This window comes from Stenella coeruleoalba (assembly GCF_951394435.1).
Source record: "Stenella coeruleoalba genome assembly, chromosome: 8".
Taxonomy (NCBI): domain Eukaryota; kingdom Metazoa; phylum Chordata; class Mammalia; order Artiodactyla; family Delphinidae; genus Stenella; species Stenella coeruleoalba.
The window spans coordinates 45,325,178-45,343,706 of NC_137154.1; the positions used below are offsets into that span (position 1 = coordinate 45,325,178).

Genomic DNA, 18,529 nt, shown 5'->3' on the forward strand with positions numbered 1-18,529 from the left:
GAACCAATTGGATAAAAACATGAATACTAAACTGTGTTTCTTTGTTTCATATTATTCAGTTATTTATGAATTTTATTCCTGAAGTTATTTTAAAATTTATCCCTTGGACTGATATCCTAAATTCCACATTTATAACTGTGTCCAATATAATAAATCTGTTTCTTGATTAGTATGCTGAAACTTAAAAAAGAATTCTGTCAGAAGGAAAACTTGTGTTCTGTGCTGGTCTTTGCCATTTATTGTCAATATGATGGCTGTATAGAACGAACGTGTAGCGTGATCACATGAGAAAATTCTGTGGACGTATTGTAATAATAATAAATATTGAGTGTTCAGCACAACGTGCCAGGCATGGAATTAAGCACTTTACATACATCATCTCTAATCCTTATAACGATGTAAAATAGGTGTCATTATCCCCATTTTACTGGGAATAATTGGCTCAGGATCATATGGTTATTAAGTGATTGAATCCAGATTTTAAATTCAGGAATTTTCCTCTATCCAGTTCCTAAGACTATCTTCTTTCACTCCATTAGGCTGGCTCATCTCCAATTGGAAAAATAGTGGTACTTCCAAAGGCTGACTTTATACTTTTTTCTTTATAAAGCTCTTTAATGTATTTTCTCATTTGACTTGAAAATGGCCCTGTGAGGTAGATAGGGCAGGTGTTGATATGTGAGGAAACTGAAGATTAGAAAGGTTTTTTCCTGGCCTACTAGGAGTGATTTATTTATGGATCTCAAAGAATAGCAAAACATCAAATGGGAATCAGTGTTTGAGACTCTGGGACTGATCCCTTTAATAACTGAATATCTATTTCTTGCATTTTTACAAGACTGTTGCAGAACTGCAAAATTGTATAGCCAGTAAGTGACCAGAGCTGGGGTTGTGACCCAGGTTTGTCTCTGTCACAGGACAGAATATGCAGTGTATGTAAGGGAGTGTGCCAAGCCATTGTGATGCAAAAACAAAGTAACTGAAGTATAATGATAGCTTAAATGTAATCTGTAACTTAAATTTAATGATACGTAGCTTACACTAAGCCAAAACAAAACTGAAAACTGCAATAAAATAAATATCTAGTAATTATATGTTCTTAAGGGTGATTGTAAAACACAAACAGCCCCCATCCTATAGAATAGCACTTTTAAAGTGATCATCGTGAGGGATGTATTACTAGGTAAGATATGGAAATCGCCCTTCAAATGTACTCTGCATTTCTTGAGCCCTCGCTGGGCTTTTTCCCTTCCACAGTCTAATTCTGTTCCATTTAAGTTAATCAAATTTGTTCATTCAGTATGTATATTAGGTACCTACTAGTTCCAGGCATTTTCTAGGTACATGATTCCACTAATATCCTTGAGAAGGGGATACACATACATGATGAATGAGTAATGAGTATTTGAGAATATTCCAGTGGATTATCATCAGACTTTATGAGATTCCTTCCAGTTCTGTGATTCTAAATCCATGATGGTCCTAAAGTAAATACAAAGTTTTTTCTGAAGTAAATACAAAGTTTTATCTGAAGTAGATACAAAGTTAAAAACAGACATGATGGTAAAGTTACTTTCTTGGGTTGTACAGGAAGTTGAGGGGAGGGAGGAAGGATGGTCTCAATGCAAGGAAAATAATCCAGATGGTTCTATTTTTAACTAGTCTTTTTTTTTTTTATCACATTTCTAAAATTCCCTTTTGGTAAGCAAAAACCAACCATATAATTTGACTGTTTCCTTATTATTGGGTTAGAATTGAGACCTGGTGATTCCATTCAGATGTTTGTAAATATTTTATTGCACTGAAGTCTGGTATGTGTATCTAGCCTCTCTCTTTCACTTCCCTTTGAAGTACCTCAAAAACAAACGTTAACTGTCCAGTTTCTTATCATCATTCCCTTATAGTGCTTTTCAGTGAGTAGGGATGAATTGTAGGAATGTGAGTAGACCTGAGTAGGATGAATTGCAACGGGGTTTAGCTGCTCTTTTAACTTTCTGAAGCTTCCTAAATAATTAAGAAAAGGGTTTGGTGAGTTTGGTGGAGAAGGGAAAGGGAAGGTGGAATGAAGACGAAGGAAAGGAATAAATCCATTAGAGACAAATGTGTATGTGTTGGCAAAGTTATACCATGAAGATTTTTATTGGCCATACATTGGTACAGCTTTTCTTTCCATGCCGGGTTGATAATACTGTGTCTGCCTACTTTGGCTATCAGAATTCTTGATGTCTACATGACAGCACATGTAGCTACTCACCTGCTCTTTCTCTGTGATTCTTGGTATACACTTATAAAAGACAACTAGCTGAATGCAAAATGAGAATATTAGGATAGGTCAGATCAAGAGCTTTATAAACATCTGTTCCAAGGCAGCAAGAAATCAATTGGACATGTGTTTTACTGTTTTACGTAGTGCAGTTTTTCTAATTTGTTTTTCATCTGCGGTAGTACATAAACATTTGCTAGACTGTGTAATTTGTTTTCTTAAAAATTAAAGGAAAAATGAGAGGACTTGGACTTTCTTATAAAATAATATGAGATTTCTGTTTGTGCCTAATAAGTATTTCATTGCCCAATGTTGAAACAAATAAGTCTGAAAACTAATGAGAGAACAAAGCCCAAATGCAGGAGTAGCCATTCTAAATCACATAAGATCTGTTCCCTTTACATTTCTGCAGAAAGTTAATTTCACTCCCAGGCACATTCAGTCTACACTGATGATATTTGTACTCTTTGCCAACTGTGAATAAAGGGGTTTGTTTTTGTTGTTATAGGAAGGAAGTAAAATATTACAGTCATCTTTCATCTTAAAAAGTCAAAACATAAACAACTTACTTAGATTGTTAGGATGAAATGAGGCCCCCACCCCAAAGCGTAAAAATCAGATTCCTTCCTCCACCCTGTCTGGTTTGCTTGTCTATTTTCAGTCGGGTTTACCATGGTGTAATCTACAGGTAGTAAGATTTACCCTTCTTAACGTGCGGTTTGATGGGTTTTGGTAAACGAATGAGTTTTGTGGCCACCGCCACCACACTGAGGGCGTAGAGCATTTCTGTCGCCCCAAGTTTCTTCTTAATGCTCCCTTAGAGTCACATCGCTCTGCCACTTCAGACTCTTGGCACCTGATCTGTTTTCTGTCTCTGTAGTTTTTGCTTTTTCCATAATGTCATGACATAGTTTTTCGAGTCTGGTTTCTTTCTCTTAGAATAATGCATTTCAGACTCATCCATGCCACTGCATGTATGTCATTCCTGTTTATTGTTGAGCAGTACTCCATTGTATGGTTATACCAGAGTTTTATTTATCTGTTGAGCAAATGAAGGACAGTATTGGCAATTATGAGTAAAACCACCCTAAACATTTGCACAGGTTTTTGTGTGAACTTGAATATTTTTGCTCCTGAGTTAATATTTAGGAGTAGGATGCTGGAAAAATGGTAGCAAAATGTTATCTCTGTAAGAAACTGCCAGACTGTTTCCTTAAGTCTATACCATTTTTGCATTCCCGCCAGCAATATTTGAGTGTTCTGTTTGCTTTGTGTCTTCACCAACAGTTGGTATCCTCAGTTGTTTTTTGTTTTGCTTTGTTTTTAGCCATTTTAATAGGTGTGTGGTTTTATCCTTTTATGGCTTTAATTTGCATGCCAGCGGGTGAGTGAGAGTATTAGGTCTCCTAGCTAGTCACTTTGTGCTTTCTTGGTACTTGTAAAAAGACTTGTCTTAGACCATGAAGCCTCCGTCTAGAGTCATGAATTAGAGCAGTTGTTCTAACAGGGGCAAACTCTGTACCCCCAGAAATTTGTCAGCGTCTGGAGACATTTTTTGGCTGTCCCAACTAGAAAGGGTATACTAGTAGCATCTAGTAAGTAGAGGCCAGGGATGCTTCTAAACATCTTACAGTATACAAGACACCCACTTTTCCCTGCCCCCCACCACCAAACAAAGAATTATCTAGCCCAAAATGTCATTAGTGTCAAGGTTAAGAAACCCTGAATTAGGGCAACCAGCACATTACATATTGAAGTCATATACCAAATTTCTTTGTATTAAGGATGAGACATTAATTCTATTAGGTGATCATTGAAAGACCTGTGAGGATGGAAAATTGAGAGTGTTTCTTTCCATCAAACATGTTCACAGCCAGGCAACTCTAAAAAGTCCAGTTACATTTTTTCAGTGTTTAACGATTTAGTCCAATTGATAGTATTGGTTTCGGCTGTATTTAAAAGGATTTTTAAGAATTTGTGTAACACAGGTCTAGGTATGATTGGTGCACATTAAATAATGATTAAATACCTAAATTAATATGGGAAACTTGGTAAACCCTGACAAGGTCACATTGATTTGTCATTCATTGCTGAGACCAATGTGTTGGAAGAAATTTTTTTTCCCAGTGTGCCTACTTTGAATTTCCAGTAGGGTTTGGGGCTTTTTGTTTTGTCTTGCTTTGCTTTGCTTTTATTTGAAGTGCTTTCTCAGCCTTGTTTTTTGTAAGCCCTAAGCATATTCTCATTTAGCTTGCCAAAAAAAAAGAGAGAGAGAAAGAAAAATCCATGTTTCCAGACCAGATGGTGTGTGTGTCATTTTTTCAAGTCTGAGAAAATCATTATACCTCCCATTGCTATAGTATACTCTAAAAGCAGGATTACAGAACCCACTTCTTGAAAATCATTATCCAACTTTAAAATTCCCTCTAAATGATAGTGCATTTTGCCAGCTTTCTTGTTGCTTTGGACAGAATTATGTTCACCATAAGTATGTAGTTGTCTAAGTCCTTGGTTATTACTTTATATTTGCACTTCTCTAAAATCAAAGATGAATATTTGGCTGCTTTTTTGTTCTGTTGGAAAATAATGCATTTCCTTATTTCAACACGGAGATTCAACAATGAAATTGGGCTGCGGTTTTTAATGAGCTCAGTAATCTTCAAGGGATTGATCTAAACGCATTTGGAGTTACAAATTATAGCATGTTTCCAAGAACATGCAGAGTTCAACGAGCCTTAAAATGTCTCATTTCTGCTATCTTCTCAGAAGTCATTATGTGACTAAGGTGGGTGTGAGGTGGTGAGTGTGGTCCTTTATATTTACCATACTGCCCGCTAGAGGGCAGCAGCGTACAAATACGGCCGCCAGAAAACCAAATAGTACTAGATCTTGGAGCATGAGCCTTTTTTGAATTTTCTAAACACAGCTGAATATATTATCATTTAGTAAGTTTAGCCCATAATCTGAATTTTTATGAAGACTATCTGTACAGCTAAAGGATAGCCTCAGCTTTGAACTTTGTTTTAAAGTCATTTTTTAGAATGCTTATTATTCTGAATTGTATATGGATTTGGTTTACAATATTTCAAATTGCTTATGAGAAAAAAAATACTATTAGTGACAAATAGCTATATCTTTTCTTTAATAAGTGATTTTTATTTAAACCCTCATTGAGTACTATTATTGTTGTCATTGTTGTTAAAATATAAGTAGCTGGTGATATGATGGGAACCCTGGGAGAAAGAGGTGGTTTTAGTTTCAGAGGCATGGTGTCATGCCATAGAATATGCAGTGACTAAACATTTTTCAAATGAATATACTCTAAACTTTCAGAAAAGAGCTTTCAGATTTATTCTGGGGAAGTGTGTGTGTGTGTGTGTGTGTGTGTGTGTGTGTGTGTTGTAAAGCTTTCCTATAACAACTTGTTCCACCCTCACAAGAACCTTGTGAAGTAGGTATTATATTATTATCTTCCTTACAGATGAGGAAACTAAAACCCAAGTGGTAAGAGAATTGATACTGCACCGGGTCACGCTACTAGTGAGTGGCTAAGCTAGGATTTGACCCAGGCTGTCTGATATCAGAGACCATGAGCTAAAATTACTTTGTTGTATTACCTTCTCTCATTGAATTGTCTAACTTTTCCTTCTGAATTATAGTGTTTCCTGTCTCTATCACATTTTCACATATAGTCCTGCTTCTGGGCTTCTCTATTCCATTAGCCCTTTAACCCTTCAGTGATGCCAGTTACTATACTGTATTAATTATTAAAGGTTTGCATAAATTTTGATATCTGGAAAGTTTGACTTCTCTATTTACTCTTCTTCAGAATTGCCTTGACTGTTTTTGGATCTTTGATCTTCCTTACAAAGTTTAGGATGAATCCATAACATTACAGAATTTTGATTAGAAGCAATCAATATGTGTATCTTTATTTTTCTAAACCACCTTAAGTCATTTTTGGAGCAAGAGAGAAGAATACATAGTAAGAGAGAGAGAAAATATACTAGAAAAGATACTGGCACCACTAAGAAGATTTCTACTTTTATTTTTCCATTTTTTCAAATTTGTTTTAATGAATATTATTTATATCATAGGAAGTATATTTAAAGTTTTTATTTTATTATAAAGAAAATAAGTATAGATAGAAATGGAAGTAGTGAAGAATGTACTTTAAATGATTCAAACTCAAAATCCACATGAATTACCTCCCCCTCCTGAAAGAAATATCTGCCCAATGGGTATTAGAAAGTTGATATTTATAACTTTTGAGAAGACGAGGTATCTTAGATATTGTGCCTAAAGAACAGAGAAAAAACATGCTGCTTTTGGAAAAGGGCAGTTTCAGAAATTCTGGGCTAGTGATATTGGTGTTAATCCAGGTGTAATTTTGGAACAGTTTTTTCAACATATAGTTTAGAAAGTGGTGATTGTGAAGACTTGGCATAGGAATTTACTTATTTTTTCCTGTCTTTGCTGACAATATAAGGGGAAAATACAAAGTGTGTATGAGGGCTACTTTGGCAAGAACAAGTTTTCAATCTGATTTCACCTTCTCAGGAACCTTTTAAGAAAAGCGTAAGTACAGGCATACCTCAGAGACATTGTGGGTTCAGTTCCAGACCACTGCAGTAAAGCGAATATCACAATAAAGTGAGTCACACGCATTTTTTGGTTTCTCAGTGCATATAAAAGTTGTGTTTACACTGTACTGTAGTCTGTTAACTGTGCAATAATAGTATTTGTGTCTAAATAAACAATGTACATGCCTTAATTTAAAAATACTTTTTTGCTAAAAAATGTTAACCATCATCTGAGCCTTCAGCAAATCATAATCTTTTTGTAATAATAACATCAAAGATCCCTGACCACATATCACCATAACAAATATAATAATGATGAAAAAGTTTGAAATATTGTTAGAATTACCAAAACATGACATAGAAACACAAAGTTAGCAAATACTGTTGGAAAAAATGGTGCCAGTACTCTTGTTCGACACAGGATTGCCACAGACCTTCAATTTGTAAAAAACCTAGTATCTACGAAGCACAATAAAGTGAAGTGCAATAAAACAAGGTATGCCTGTATATACTTAGGCAAAGTTATTTATCCAGCATCACATAATGAGCAGAGCAAAAACTAGAACCCAGGCTTTTGACACTTAAAGGAGTATTATTTCCATTGTATTGCTGAGATATGCTCCCTATATCATCTGCTGTGGTCTGGGTCTGGGTCAAATAACCAAAAAGAATTGTGGGGAGCAGCTCTGGTAGATGATGAGAGTTGGCCATTTTAACTGTCCAGAGAATGTATAGGGCAGTATTGAGCCTAATGTACAACGTGAATAACACAGGTTCAGGAGGAAAAAGAAATTTTCTGGTTGCAAAGAATAATAAATGCAAGAATTGGCCTAAGAATGATTGTATAGCAGCCTTCTTTTGTGTGTGTGTGTGTGGTATGCGGGCTTCTCACTGTTGTGGCCTCTCCCGTTACGGAGCACAGGCTCCGGACGCACAGGCTCAGCGGCTCCACGGCATGTGGGATCCTCCCGGACCGGGGCACGAACCCGTGTCCCCTGCATCAGCAGGTGGACCCTCAACCACTGCACCACCGGGGAAGCCCCTATAGCAGCATTCTTTAGAGAACTTTGTAAAAAGGATGGATTCCACTCTGCCCGTAGTATTTGAAATATAATTCTACTTAAGTGGTAGCTGGATAAAAGTCCATGCCAGCCCTAAGGGTCTATGAAAATATTAACTGACACAATTAATTTAATTACTGCAATTCTAATATGTATTCAACATTGTGTCCCACTCATTAGCATACAGTAGGAAGTAGTTTAGGGTGCCTGCTATGTGCCAGGCAGTTTCTAGATGCAATATGTATACAGCAGAGGATAAAAAAATAGTTTATAATTGATCAAAATGTCTGTCCTCTTGAGTTTCATTTTAATGAGAAAAGGACAGACAATAAACAAGTTAAATAGAATTTGTAGTATGTGAGAAGGTGACAAGGAAAATATAGTAAGGGGGATAGGGACTGTGTTGGGGGGTGTCATTTTAGATAGGGTGGGCACGAAAGGTGGCATTTGAGCAAAGACATGCAGGAAAAGAGAGAGGGTGCTGTACAAACTGGTGGGAGACAGGCATTCCAGGCAGAGGGAACAGTTAAGTGTGAAGACTTTGAGGCGGGAATTAGAAGCCCTGTGTAGCAGGAGCAGAATGAATGAAGGAAACAGTAGTAGGGCACAGTCATATAGAGAAGCCATATCTTGTAAATTATTGTAAGAACTTTTGGTTTTACTCTGAATGAGATGAAGAGCTATTTGAATGAACAGAGTAGTTAGGTGATGATTTGACATTTTAACTAGATCACTCTGTCTGCGGTGTTAAAAATAGAGTGAGGGTAGGAGCAAAGGGTGGAGCAGGGAGACTGGTTAAGAGAATGTTCTGTAGCAACATGAGAGATATTGGCTTGAACCAAGATGTATTGAAAAGTGGTCAGGTTATAAACGTATTTTAAAGGCAAAGTGTAAAAGGTTTGCAGAGGAATGGATAATTCGGTATTAGAGAAAGGCATTAATGATTAAGCTTTTCACCGGAGTGATTGGAAAAAATAAATATGCCATTTACTGAAGTGGAGAAGACTGTAGAAAGCAGATTTGGAGGAGGTGAATATTAAGTGCTCCATTTTGGACATATATTTACAATGTTATTTTAAATCCAGATGGAAACACTATGTGCAGGTGGTTGAATATACAGGTATGGAGTTCAGGAGGAAGCTCATTTGGAGATAAAAATTTGTGAATCATTGGTGATTTATGGTTTAAAGATAAAAGACTGGAAGTTATCACCAAGAAAGTAAGTGTAATTAGAAAAGTGGCCCATGGTCTGAGCCCTGGGGTATTCACATAGTTAAGAGATTAGGGAGATGAAAAATAAACAAAGATGTAACAAGACGACCTAAAAACCAAGTGAAGAAAGTGTTCCTTGAAGAGGAAAAAGAGTGATCAGCTGTATCAGATGCTGCTGGTAAATCATGTAAGAAGTAAGATTCCAATACTCTGTATTTTATGGCATATATTTGAATGTATGTACAGTGTCTCATCTCTCTGATTTCAGTTTCTGGCTGACAATCTGCCATTGTTCTTTTAACTTTGGAATCATTTTACATATGTTTCATATCGCAGGAAAATCCAAACCCTCATATGGCGTTTCAGAAAGTTCCACGTCCAACAGAAGGATCCCACTTGCGAGTTCATATTCTTCCTTTCCCAAAGATTAATGAAACTCGGGTACAAGAATTAATACAGGAAAATCTTGCCAAGAACCAGAATGCACCTCCTGCTTCAAGAGTGGAAAAGAAATGTGTTGTGCCCGCAGGTCCACCTGTTGGTATGTATTTGTCCATTTATTTGTTTTAAAACTAAACCTTTTGAGGACTTCCCTGGTGGTCCAGTGGTAAAGAATCCACCTTCCAATGCAGAGGATGTGGGTTCGATCCCTGGTCGCAGAACTGGGATCCCACATGTCACGGGGCAGCTAAGCCCGCGCGCCACAACTACTGAGCTCACGTGCCTCAATGAGAGAGCCCAAGTGCTGCAAACTACAGAGCCCACGCGCTCTGGAACCCCTGTGCCACAACTACAGAGCCCACGCACCCTGGAGCCTGTGTGCCACAACTAGGGAGAGAAAACCTGAATGCCACAACTAGAGAGAAGCCCGTGCACTGCAACGAAGAGCCTGCGCGCTGCATTGAAAGATCCCGCATGCCTCAACGAAGATCCCATGTGCTGCCACTAAGACCCGACGCAACCAAAAATAAATAATAAATAAATCTTAAAAGGAAAAAAGTAAACCTTTTATTAAGATATAAGACACAAAAACAGAAGTGCACAGCTTGATGAGTTTTCACAAAGTGAACAAATTCGTGCAACCAGAATCAGCACTATCAATACCTAGAAACACTTTTCCATTCAGTACCCCTCACAGGGTAACGATTAGCCTAACGGCTCCCACTGTGGAATCTTCTCTTTTTTAAAAATAGCTATATTGAGATGTAATTCACATACCATAAAATTCACCCATTTAAAGTGTGCCATTCAGGATTTCCTTGGTGGCGCAGTGGTTAAGAATCCGCCTGCCAATGCAGGGGACACGGGTGTGAGCCCTGGTCCGGGAAGATCCCACATGCCGTGGAGCAGCTAAGCTTGTGCGCCACAACTACTGAGCCTGCGCTCTAGAGCCCGTGAGCCACAACTACTGAAGCCCACGTGCCTAGAGCCTGTGCTCAGCAACAAGAGAAACCACCGCAATGAGAAGCCTGCACACCACAACTAGAGAAAGCCCGTGTGCAGCAGCAAAGACCCAACGCAGCCAAGAAAAAAAAAAGTGTGCAATTCAGTGGTTTTTAGTATCTTCACAGAGTGCATTTTCACTGTCTAATTTCAAACATTTTCATTCCTCCAAATAGAAACACCCATACCCATTAGCAGTTACTCCCCACCCCACCCCCAAAACCACTCCTTCCCCAGCTTTAGGCGGTAATCTACTTCCTGTCTTTATAGATTTGCCTATTTTGGACATTTTATATAAATGGAATTGTACAATATGTGATCTTTTGTGATTGGCTTCTTTCATGTAGCATGATATTTTCAAGGTTCATCCATGTAGCATGTGTAGTACTTCATTGCTTTTTGTGGCTGAATAATATTCCATTGTATGGGTGTGTATCACATTTTGTTATCCATATATCAGTTGATGGACATTTGGGTTGTTTCTACTTTTTGGCTACTAATAATAGTGCTGCTGTGAGCGTTCATGTGTAAGTTTTTGTGTGGACATATGTTTTCAGTTCTGTCAGGTAAATATCTAGGAGTGGAATTGTCAGGTTATATGATAAGCCTGTGTTTAATGTTTTGAGGAGCTGCCAGGCTATTTTCCAAAACAACCACACTATTTTACATTCCTACCAGCAATGTATGGCATTCTGGTTTCTCCACATCTACTAATGTAGAGTATCTTCTCATGTGCTTATTGGCCATTTTTATATCTTTTCTGGAAAAGAAGTGTCTCTGTTCAGATCCTTTGCCCATTTTTTTTTTTTTTTTTTTTTTTGTGGTACGCGGGCCTCTCACTGTTGTGGCCTCTCCCGTTGTGGAGCACAGGCTCCGGACGCGCAGGCTCAGCGGCCATGGCTCACGGGCCCAGACACTCTGCGGCATGTGGGATCTTCCCGGACCGGGGCACAAACCCGTGTCCCCTGCATCGGCAGGCGGACTCTCAACCACTGCGCCACCAGGGAAGCCCCCCTTTGCCCATTTTTAAATTGAGCTATTTGTCTTTTTGTTTAAGAAGTCTCTGTATGTTCTGTATACAAGTCCCTTATGAAACATGTTAATTTGCAAATATTTTTTCCCATTCTGTGCATTGTCTTTTTTTTTTTTTTTTTTTTTTTTTTACTGATTTTTATCTCTTCTTTTTCTTCAGCTATTGCGGGAGATGTGTTAAAGTCTCCCATGATAAGTAATAGAATTGCCTAGTTCTCATTTTAGTTCTCTCCATTTTTTCTTTATGTATTTTGAAATTGATTTGTTATATGCAAATATATTTACAAATATTATAGCATCCTGGTGATTGACCCCTTAATCATTATGGAATGTCTTGCTTTGTCTCTAGTAACACTTGGCATAAAGTGTACTTTGAGTTTTATACAGCTAGACCAGCCTTCCTTTGGTTAGTGTTTGTATGGTTTATCGTTTTTTATTTTTTTATTTTCAAATTCTGGGTCCTTATAATTAAGGTATGCCTCTTGTAAGCAGCATGTGAGGGTTTTTTTCCTCCAGTTTGACTATTGTAGTATATTACTTGTATTTAGCTCATTTATATAAATATAATTACTCATACAGTAATGGCTTTAATATAATTTACTGGGTTTTTTCTATTTGATCCTCTTGTTTTACATTTTCCCCTGCTTTCTTTCATTCTTTTCGATTAATAAATTATTTTCTATTCCATAATTTATATCTGTTAACTTGTTATTTATATACGTTTACTGTTCTTTTAGAGGTTTACTTCAGGACTATAGCATACATCCACTTTTGTCTGTTCAGCTCTCAACAGAAACTTTGCTGGTCAACCTGGCCATCTGCCATAATCAAGCCCAGATTCTCAGCTTCCTGTCTGTACTCAATATTGGCAAATCTCTTAGGGAAAAAGTGGATGTACTTGTTAACTTACCTCTTTGGTCTTTTCCTTTCTCTGGAATTTTAGGTCCTCTAATCCATGTGTTTCTGTAGCACTCTGATATATTTAAATAGATGGCTTTTGCATTTTATCTTACTTTTATATAATTGTTCCTGGTGGGAGTTTTAGTTTGTTACAAACTGTTCCATCATTACTTGGAAGTGAGTGAAATTTTATTATTAAAATTCCGGGATAATAATATATTAATTATTTATGTTGTTTAATTATTTATTAATTATTTATGTTGTTTATGTTGTAATGTTAATAATTTATGTATCTTAACATTTATGTTATATAGTAATGTTAATATTACTTATTATTTACTTAATAATGTTAATTTGTTATTATTTCCCTAAGTAGTAACAGCTTTTACTTAAGTGTTGATTGTACTTTCACATAGAGAAGAGAATGGAGGAGAAGTAGACATGTTAGGGTAGTTATTTTTTGAAGGGTTTGGTCATTTAACTTTAATATCCATGAGCTAGTTGAATGCTTTCTTTAAATACCCACATGAACAGATTAGAAGTTGGTTTAAATTTTAATTTGCTTGAATTGTAGCCTTGTCTCAATATTGTTTTTGTATAATCTCTTTACTTTCATTTTCAATCAGCATCAAATTCTTTTTTTAGATGCATATGGAATGTCTCATTGTAGTCAGTGAAAGAGTTACACATGACTCAGTATTTGTCCCTGCATGCACTTCCTGTAAAACTAGAATGAATGAATGAATGAACAAAAGAACAAATGATGAATGAATGAGTGAAAGACGAATACAGGGACCTCTGTCCCAGTTTCTGGTTCATTTGAGTTGATCAGAATTAGGATTTCCCTTGTATTAAAATTAAAAGGTATGAATGTTTCATTTTACATGATACCCATTTAATCTGAATGTAGAATTGCTCTGTCACTTTAAGAGCCATTCACATTTTGAGAGGTTAATTAGTTTCCAGCTGTTCCTCAGAGGGACCAGAGTGTTGAAGAATACTATTCAAATGCTATTTCAAATGCTAGAAATAGCATTTGAAAGCCAAAGCCTTGGGAAGGAAGCCCTGGGGAGGTCAAATACCCACAAACCAGAGTTGTTATCAAATGTTAGAAAGCTAGTATTAGAATGCCACAACTGGGGATTTGGCCAATGCCTGATACATCAGTAACTCTAAGTGAAGAACTTTCTTCTGGGAATGAACTAAGTCATAGTCTCCAAAGGAAAATAATAATTCCCAGATGGTAAACAGATTCATTATAAGAAAATGTGGGGTTTTTAATGGTTCATCCTAAAGAAAATTTAAAATGCTGCTAAAAAGATTTTAGAATTAAAATTTTATAAACATAGGTTAAAGATGTTACTCTCTCAATAAAGCATGTGGTCTTATTTGGAGACTAAGAAGTTTTCTACTCTAAATATAGATCAATTTCAATTTCAGTCTATGCCACTGACCTACACATGTGGGAAGCACCAGAGTGCAAAATTAAGAATGCATGTTTCAGACAGAAAAGTCATATGAAATGATCTATTTTACAGTCATGGTCATTAATGTTAATCTTACATGATTTTAAGTGATTTCAAGAAAACTACAGTAAAAACCAAGTAAGATTGATTTCCTGATTCTGATAAAGCAGTATAGTTATGTTAAGATATCACCATGGGGGAAGGTGATTAAGTGCATGGATCTTCTCTGTAATAATTTGCAACTTTTTGTAAGCTTATAATTATTTCAAGATTTTTAAAAGTTTAAAAAATTATTTGAAGGATATAAAATTTCGTATTGATGAAATGAAAGGAATGCTAAGAGTAAGATATGGTGGTCTTTCTTGTTAGGTAAGAGCAGCCATAAAGTATAAGGCTTAAGAATTATTGATACTGCCTCATTTGTACAAATTATATAGTGTAGTTCTTTGTGAAATTATACTTTTTATTTGACAAATACTGCTTCAATTTATATCTTTCTAATATTCTTTTAATAAGTTAAATTTATTTTAAGTAATGTAAGCCTATGTAGTACACTAGAATTATCCAACCTTGTAAAGTTGACAGGTACTAAGTTCACAGAACTGAGAAGTGACTCTCCCAAATTTTTATAGTGATTCTTTGGCCATGATCATTTCTCTTTGTGTGCAGTGCTTCTTCAGGTCACCTGTACTCAGATTTGTAGAACCTAATTTTTTGTGGTATGTGGTTTTTCTTTGGTAATATGTTAGAAGTATCAACTTCTTTGTCTGTTAGTAGTCAGTCCTCTTACATATGAGTGTTTGCTATTTTTGTCATGATCTTGTACCCAAAATATTTTTTATCTGTTTGTTTGTTTACAATTAAAGGAAAAATTATTACCTTAAAAAAATTTACTGAGCAATGTAAATATGAATTAATTTGCCTAAGAGTTAAGTACAGTGTTAGAATCTATCCTGTGAAATTATCCTAAATAACCCATTGACTAGACTGCCACTTCACAACCTAAAAATGTAATCAAAGTAAGGAAATGAAATACTTTCAGTGTCATGTAACAAGGGAAAAAAACGCTTAAGTGTTGGTCATGTAAACAGAGTCATAAACTGTAAACAGTAATATTCCCCTTTTGTAATTGCTGAAGGAGTTTAATTTGTGTTTTCCTTATACTCCTTTACTAGTTTCAATAATGGATAAGGTGACAACAGTTTTCAACAGTGCACAGAGACTGGAAGTTGTTAGAAACTGCATCTCATTCATATTTGAAAATAAAACATTGGAGACTGAAAAGGTAATAAAATGCCATCTTTCCCAAGTAAGCATTCATCACATCCCTTTCAGATTTCTATGTTTAGCTTGCCTACTGACCGCTTCTCTGATTCAATCCCTTTTCCTTATAAAGTATCCTTTCATTGTTTTGATCATTTTAAATGAACAGTGTCTAAGATTTAAAATCTTACCCAAGCCTAATTATATGGCAACCAGAGAAGTATTGATAGTCATTTCCCCCCCCGGAACTTTTAAACATTGTTCATTAATTCTATTTTGGCATATTACTTAGAAACTTAACATCTAAAATATAATTTTATTTATTACAAAGAATCTAGTTAGAACAAGTAATGAATTATAAAAATTGTGGTATTCATTTAAATATGCCTTGTTAAAGCACATTTTCTTGCCTTCTTTAATAAAACATACTAAACATATGTAACCTTTCCTTAGTGACTCATCATAATTCTGAACATTTATTACAAGGGGCTAGTAAAACATGTAAAATGAAGTTTTTACCCTTGCACTAAATGACCTCAAGCCTCTTTATATTTTGAGTTTTTCTGGTATCCATTTTTTTCTTATGGTTGAAGTGTTACAGACTTTCTTTTGCTTCTCTTGCTTTCAGCTTTCACAGCCTGTTTCCTGTACCCGTGGTAACAATATTAGGTCCCCCTACTCTCAGTCTTCTTCCCTTCCTTCTTCTTTGCCCCTTTGTTCTCATTTTAGGTTTTCAAAGTTAAGTTATTACTTTATGTAAAGTAAATTAATTCAGCTCTAAAGGTGAAACGGAAGAGGCGTTCTTGTGGGTGAAGTGAAAGAATTTTAGTACATACACCTAGAGATTTCTGTTTGTTGCTCTGAGTTTTTTTCCTTCTTAATTATGCTTTTGAAATAAGAAGAGATTGCAGAATTTTCCAGTCATAAATTAAAACTGAGTAGTGATTAAGTTGCTAATCACTTGAAAAGTATAAAATCACCCATGATTCTTGTCATTTTAATTTTTCCTTCTATTCTTGCCATGGAGATGTGACCAGTTATTGCAAGAACGTGTCTAAGTGTCTGTGGTTTTGACTCATAATCTGAAGCAACAGTTATTTTGGTGACCGCAATTTTGATGAGTTTTTTTTAATGAAGTTTATTGTTTTTTAAATGTATCACATAAACTAGTCCTACTTATTTTCATGCTGCCTTACAAATTAAAAAATCACTATAAATCCATCTGTTTACTGTTGTCCTTAACAGTACATCAACTCTTTTCTAGCAGTTTAATTCTACTAATAACTCTGTTAAATGGTTTATAGGATACACGTGAGTTTTCAGTATGATTGAAAGTTACTTTTTTTCCAGTGGTACCTTTTGTTCATGTCTTCCTCTCTTGTCCTCAGACCCTTCCTGCTGCACTGAGAGCCCTTAAAGGAAAGGCAGCAAGACAGTGTCTCACTGATGAGCTGGGTTTACATGTTCAGCAAAACCGGGCAATATTAGACCATCAACAGTTCGACTACATAATAAGGATGATGAACTGTACTCTACAGGTAACTTTTAGTTCTTTCAGATTATCCTTCTTATTTGAGAATACTTTTTATTTTTCCAGGTGATTCAGTAATTACCAATATATCAGGTTCTTGAGCCTTCTGCACCTAATAGGATGAAGAGCCAATATCCATACCATTTCTGTCAGAAACACTTATGTATTACTTGGCATAAATATTAAGAGTTTTTTATTCTTTCTTTGTTTTTTCTTGAAAAATATTAGGTTATTTTACTAGTTCTATAAGCAAGCTTTCTGAAAATGAAAAGTCATCTTTAAAACATTCAGTAGTATATTACTTAATGTCTGTATTCATGTCAGCCCTTTTCAGTCAGTCTTCAGTTGTACTATTAAAGCAGAGGGCAATGAATGGTGGGTAATCCAAATGATAAATGAATTACTCAGTTAAGCGTTTACTAAGTACTTTGTGTGGGTAAAGCACACAAAAAAAATATTTCCAGTTGGCTTCAACATACATGTATTATCTTACAGAGGTAAACTTCCCACACAATAATGAGGACACAGTTTAGGAGAAGCAAATAATCTGATTTCCCTATCCTGTCCCTTGACATTGGCATCGTATTCTTTGTAGGTGATGCAAAAATTCTTTCTTAAACTTTTTGTACAAAGAGAAAAATGTGATTAAATATTAAGATTTCAAAGACTATCTGTGGAACTCCAGAGAGATTGAGTAAAATGCATGTTAAATTCTGGTAGATTGGAAAGTGAGAATTACAGGATATAATTAATAATAACATTTGTGGATGAAAGAAGGCCTAAAGACATGGAAAGATATACCATGTTCATGGATTGGAAGACTCAGTATTATAAAGATATCAGTTCTCCCCAAAATAATCTATAGAGTTACTGCAATTCCCATCAGAATCCCAACAGAAAGAGCAAAAGTCTGAGAATTATCAACATGCTCCTAAAACAAACGGCAAAGCCTGGGAATTGGCCTTGTCACATATCAAAAATTAGTTTAAAAGAAGACACACAAATGGCCAAAAGGTAAGTGAAAATGTGCTCCGTATCACTAATCATCGGGAAAATACAAATCAAAATCACAACGAGATACCACCTCACATCTGTTAGAAAGGCTATTATCAAAGACACAGGGGATAATAAGTATTGGCAAGGATATGGAGAAAAAGGAACCCTTGTGCACTGTCAGTAGGACTGTAAATTGGTGTAACCACTATAAAAAATAGTATGGAGATTCCTCAAAAAATTAAAAATAGAACCATACCATATGATCCAGCAGTTCCACTCTGGGTATATCCAAAGGAAATGAAAACAGGCTATTGAAGAAGTATCTGCACTCCCATGTTCACTGCAGCATTAGTCACAATAGCCAAGATGTGGAAATAACCTAAATGTCCATCAGTGGATACATGGATACATGGATAAAGAAGATGTGGTATATATACACAATACAGTGGAATATTATTCAGCCATGAGAAAGAAGGAAATTCTACCACTTGCAATAACGTGGATGAACCCTGAAGGCATTCTACCAAGTGAAATAAGCCAGACAGAGAAAGACAAATGCTGCATGGTATTATATGTGGAACCTTAAAAAACAAAAAAGGTCAGACTCTTAGAAACAGAGTAGAAAATGGTTGCCAGGGGCTGAGAGGTGGAAGAAATAGAAAGAGGTCGATAAGTGGTACAAACTTTTAGCTATAAGATGAATAAGGCCTGAGGATCCAAGGTACAACATGGGGACTACAATTGGTAACACTTTATTATATAACTGAAATTGCTAAAAG

The 18,529-nt window shown here is 35.9% G+C and overlaps 1 protein-coding gene across 5 annotated transcripts in view; it reads left to right on the forward strand.

Annotated features, from left to right (window-relative positions):
* The window catches only part of SBF2 (SET binding factor 2), a 472,518-nt gene that overhangs the window by 283,326 nt on the left and 170,663 nt on the right, over nt 1-18,529 (forward strand). For all 5 annotated transcript variants that reach the window (XM_079929044.1, XM_079929040.1, XM_079929042.1 and 2 more), the window contains 3 exons: nt 9,456-9,660; nt 15,136-15,245; nt 16,612-16,761. In XM_079929044.1, coding sequence (XP_079785170.1) covers nt 9,456-9,660; nt 15,136-15,245; nt 16,612-16,761 — 465 coding nt within the window. The remainder of the gene's footprint in view (nt 1-9,455; nt 9,661-15,135; nt 15,246-16,611; nt 16,762-18,529) is intronic.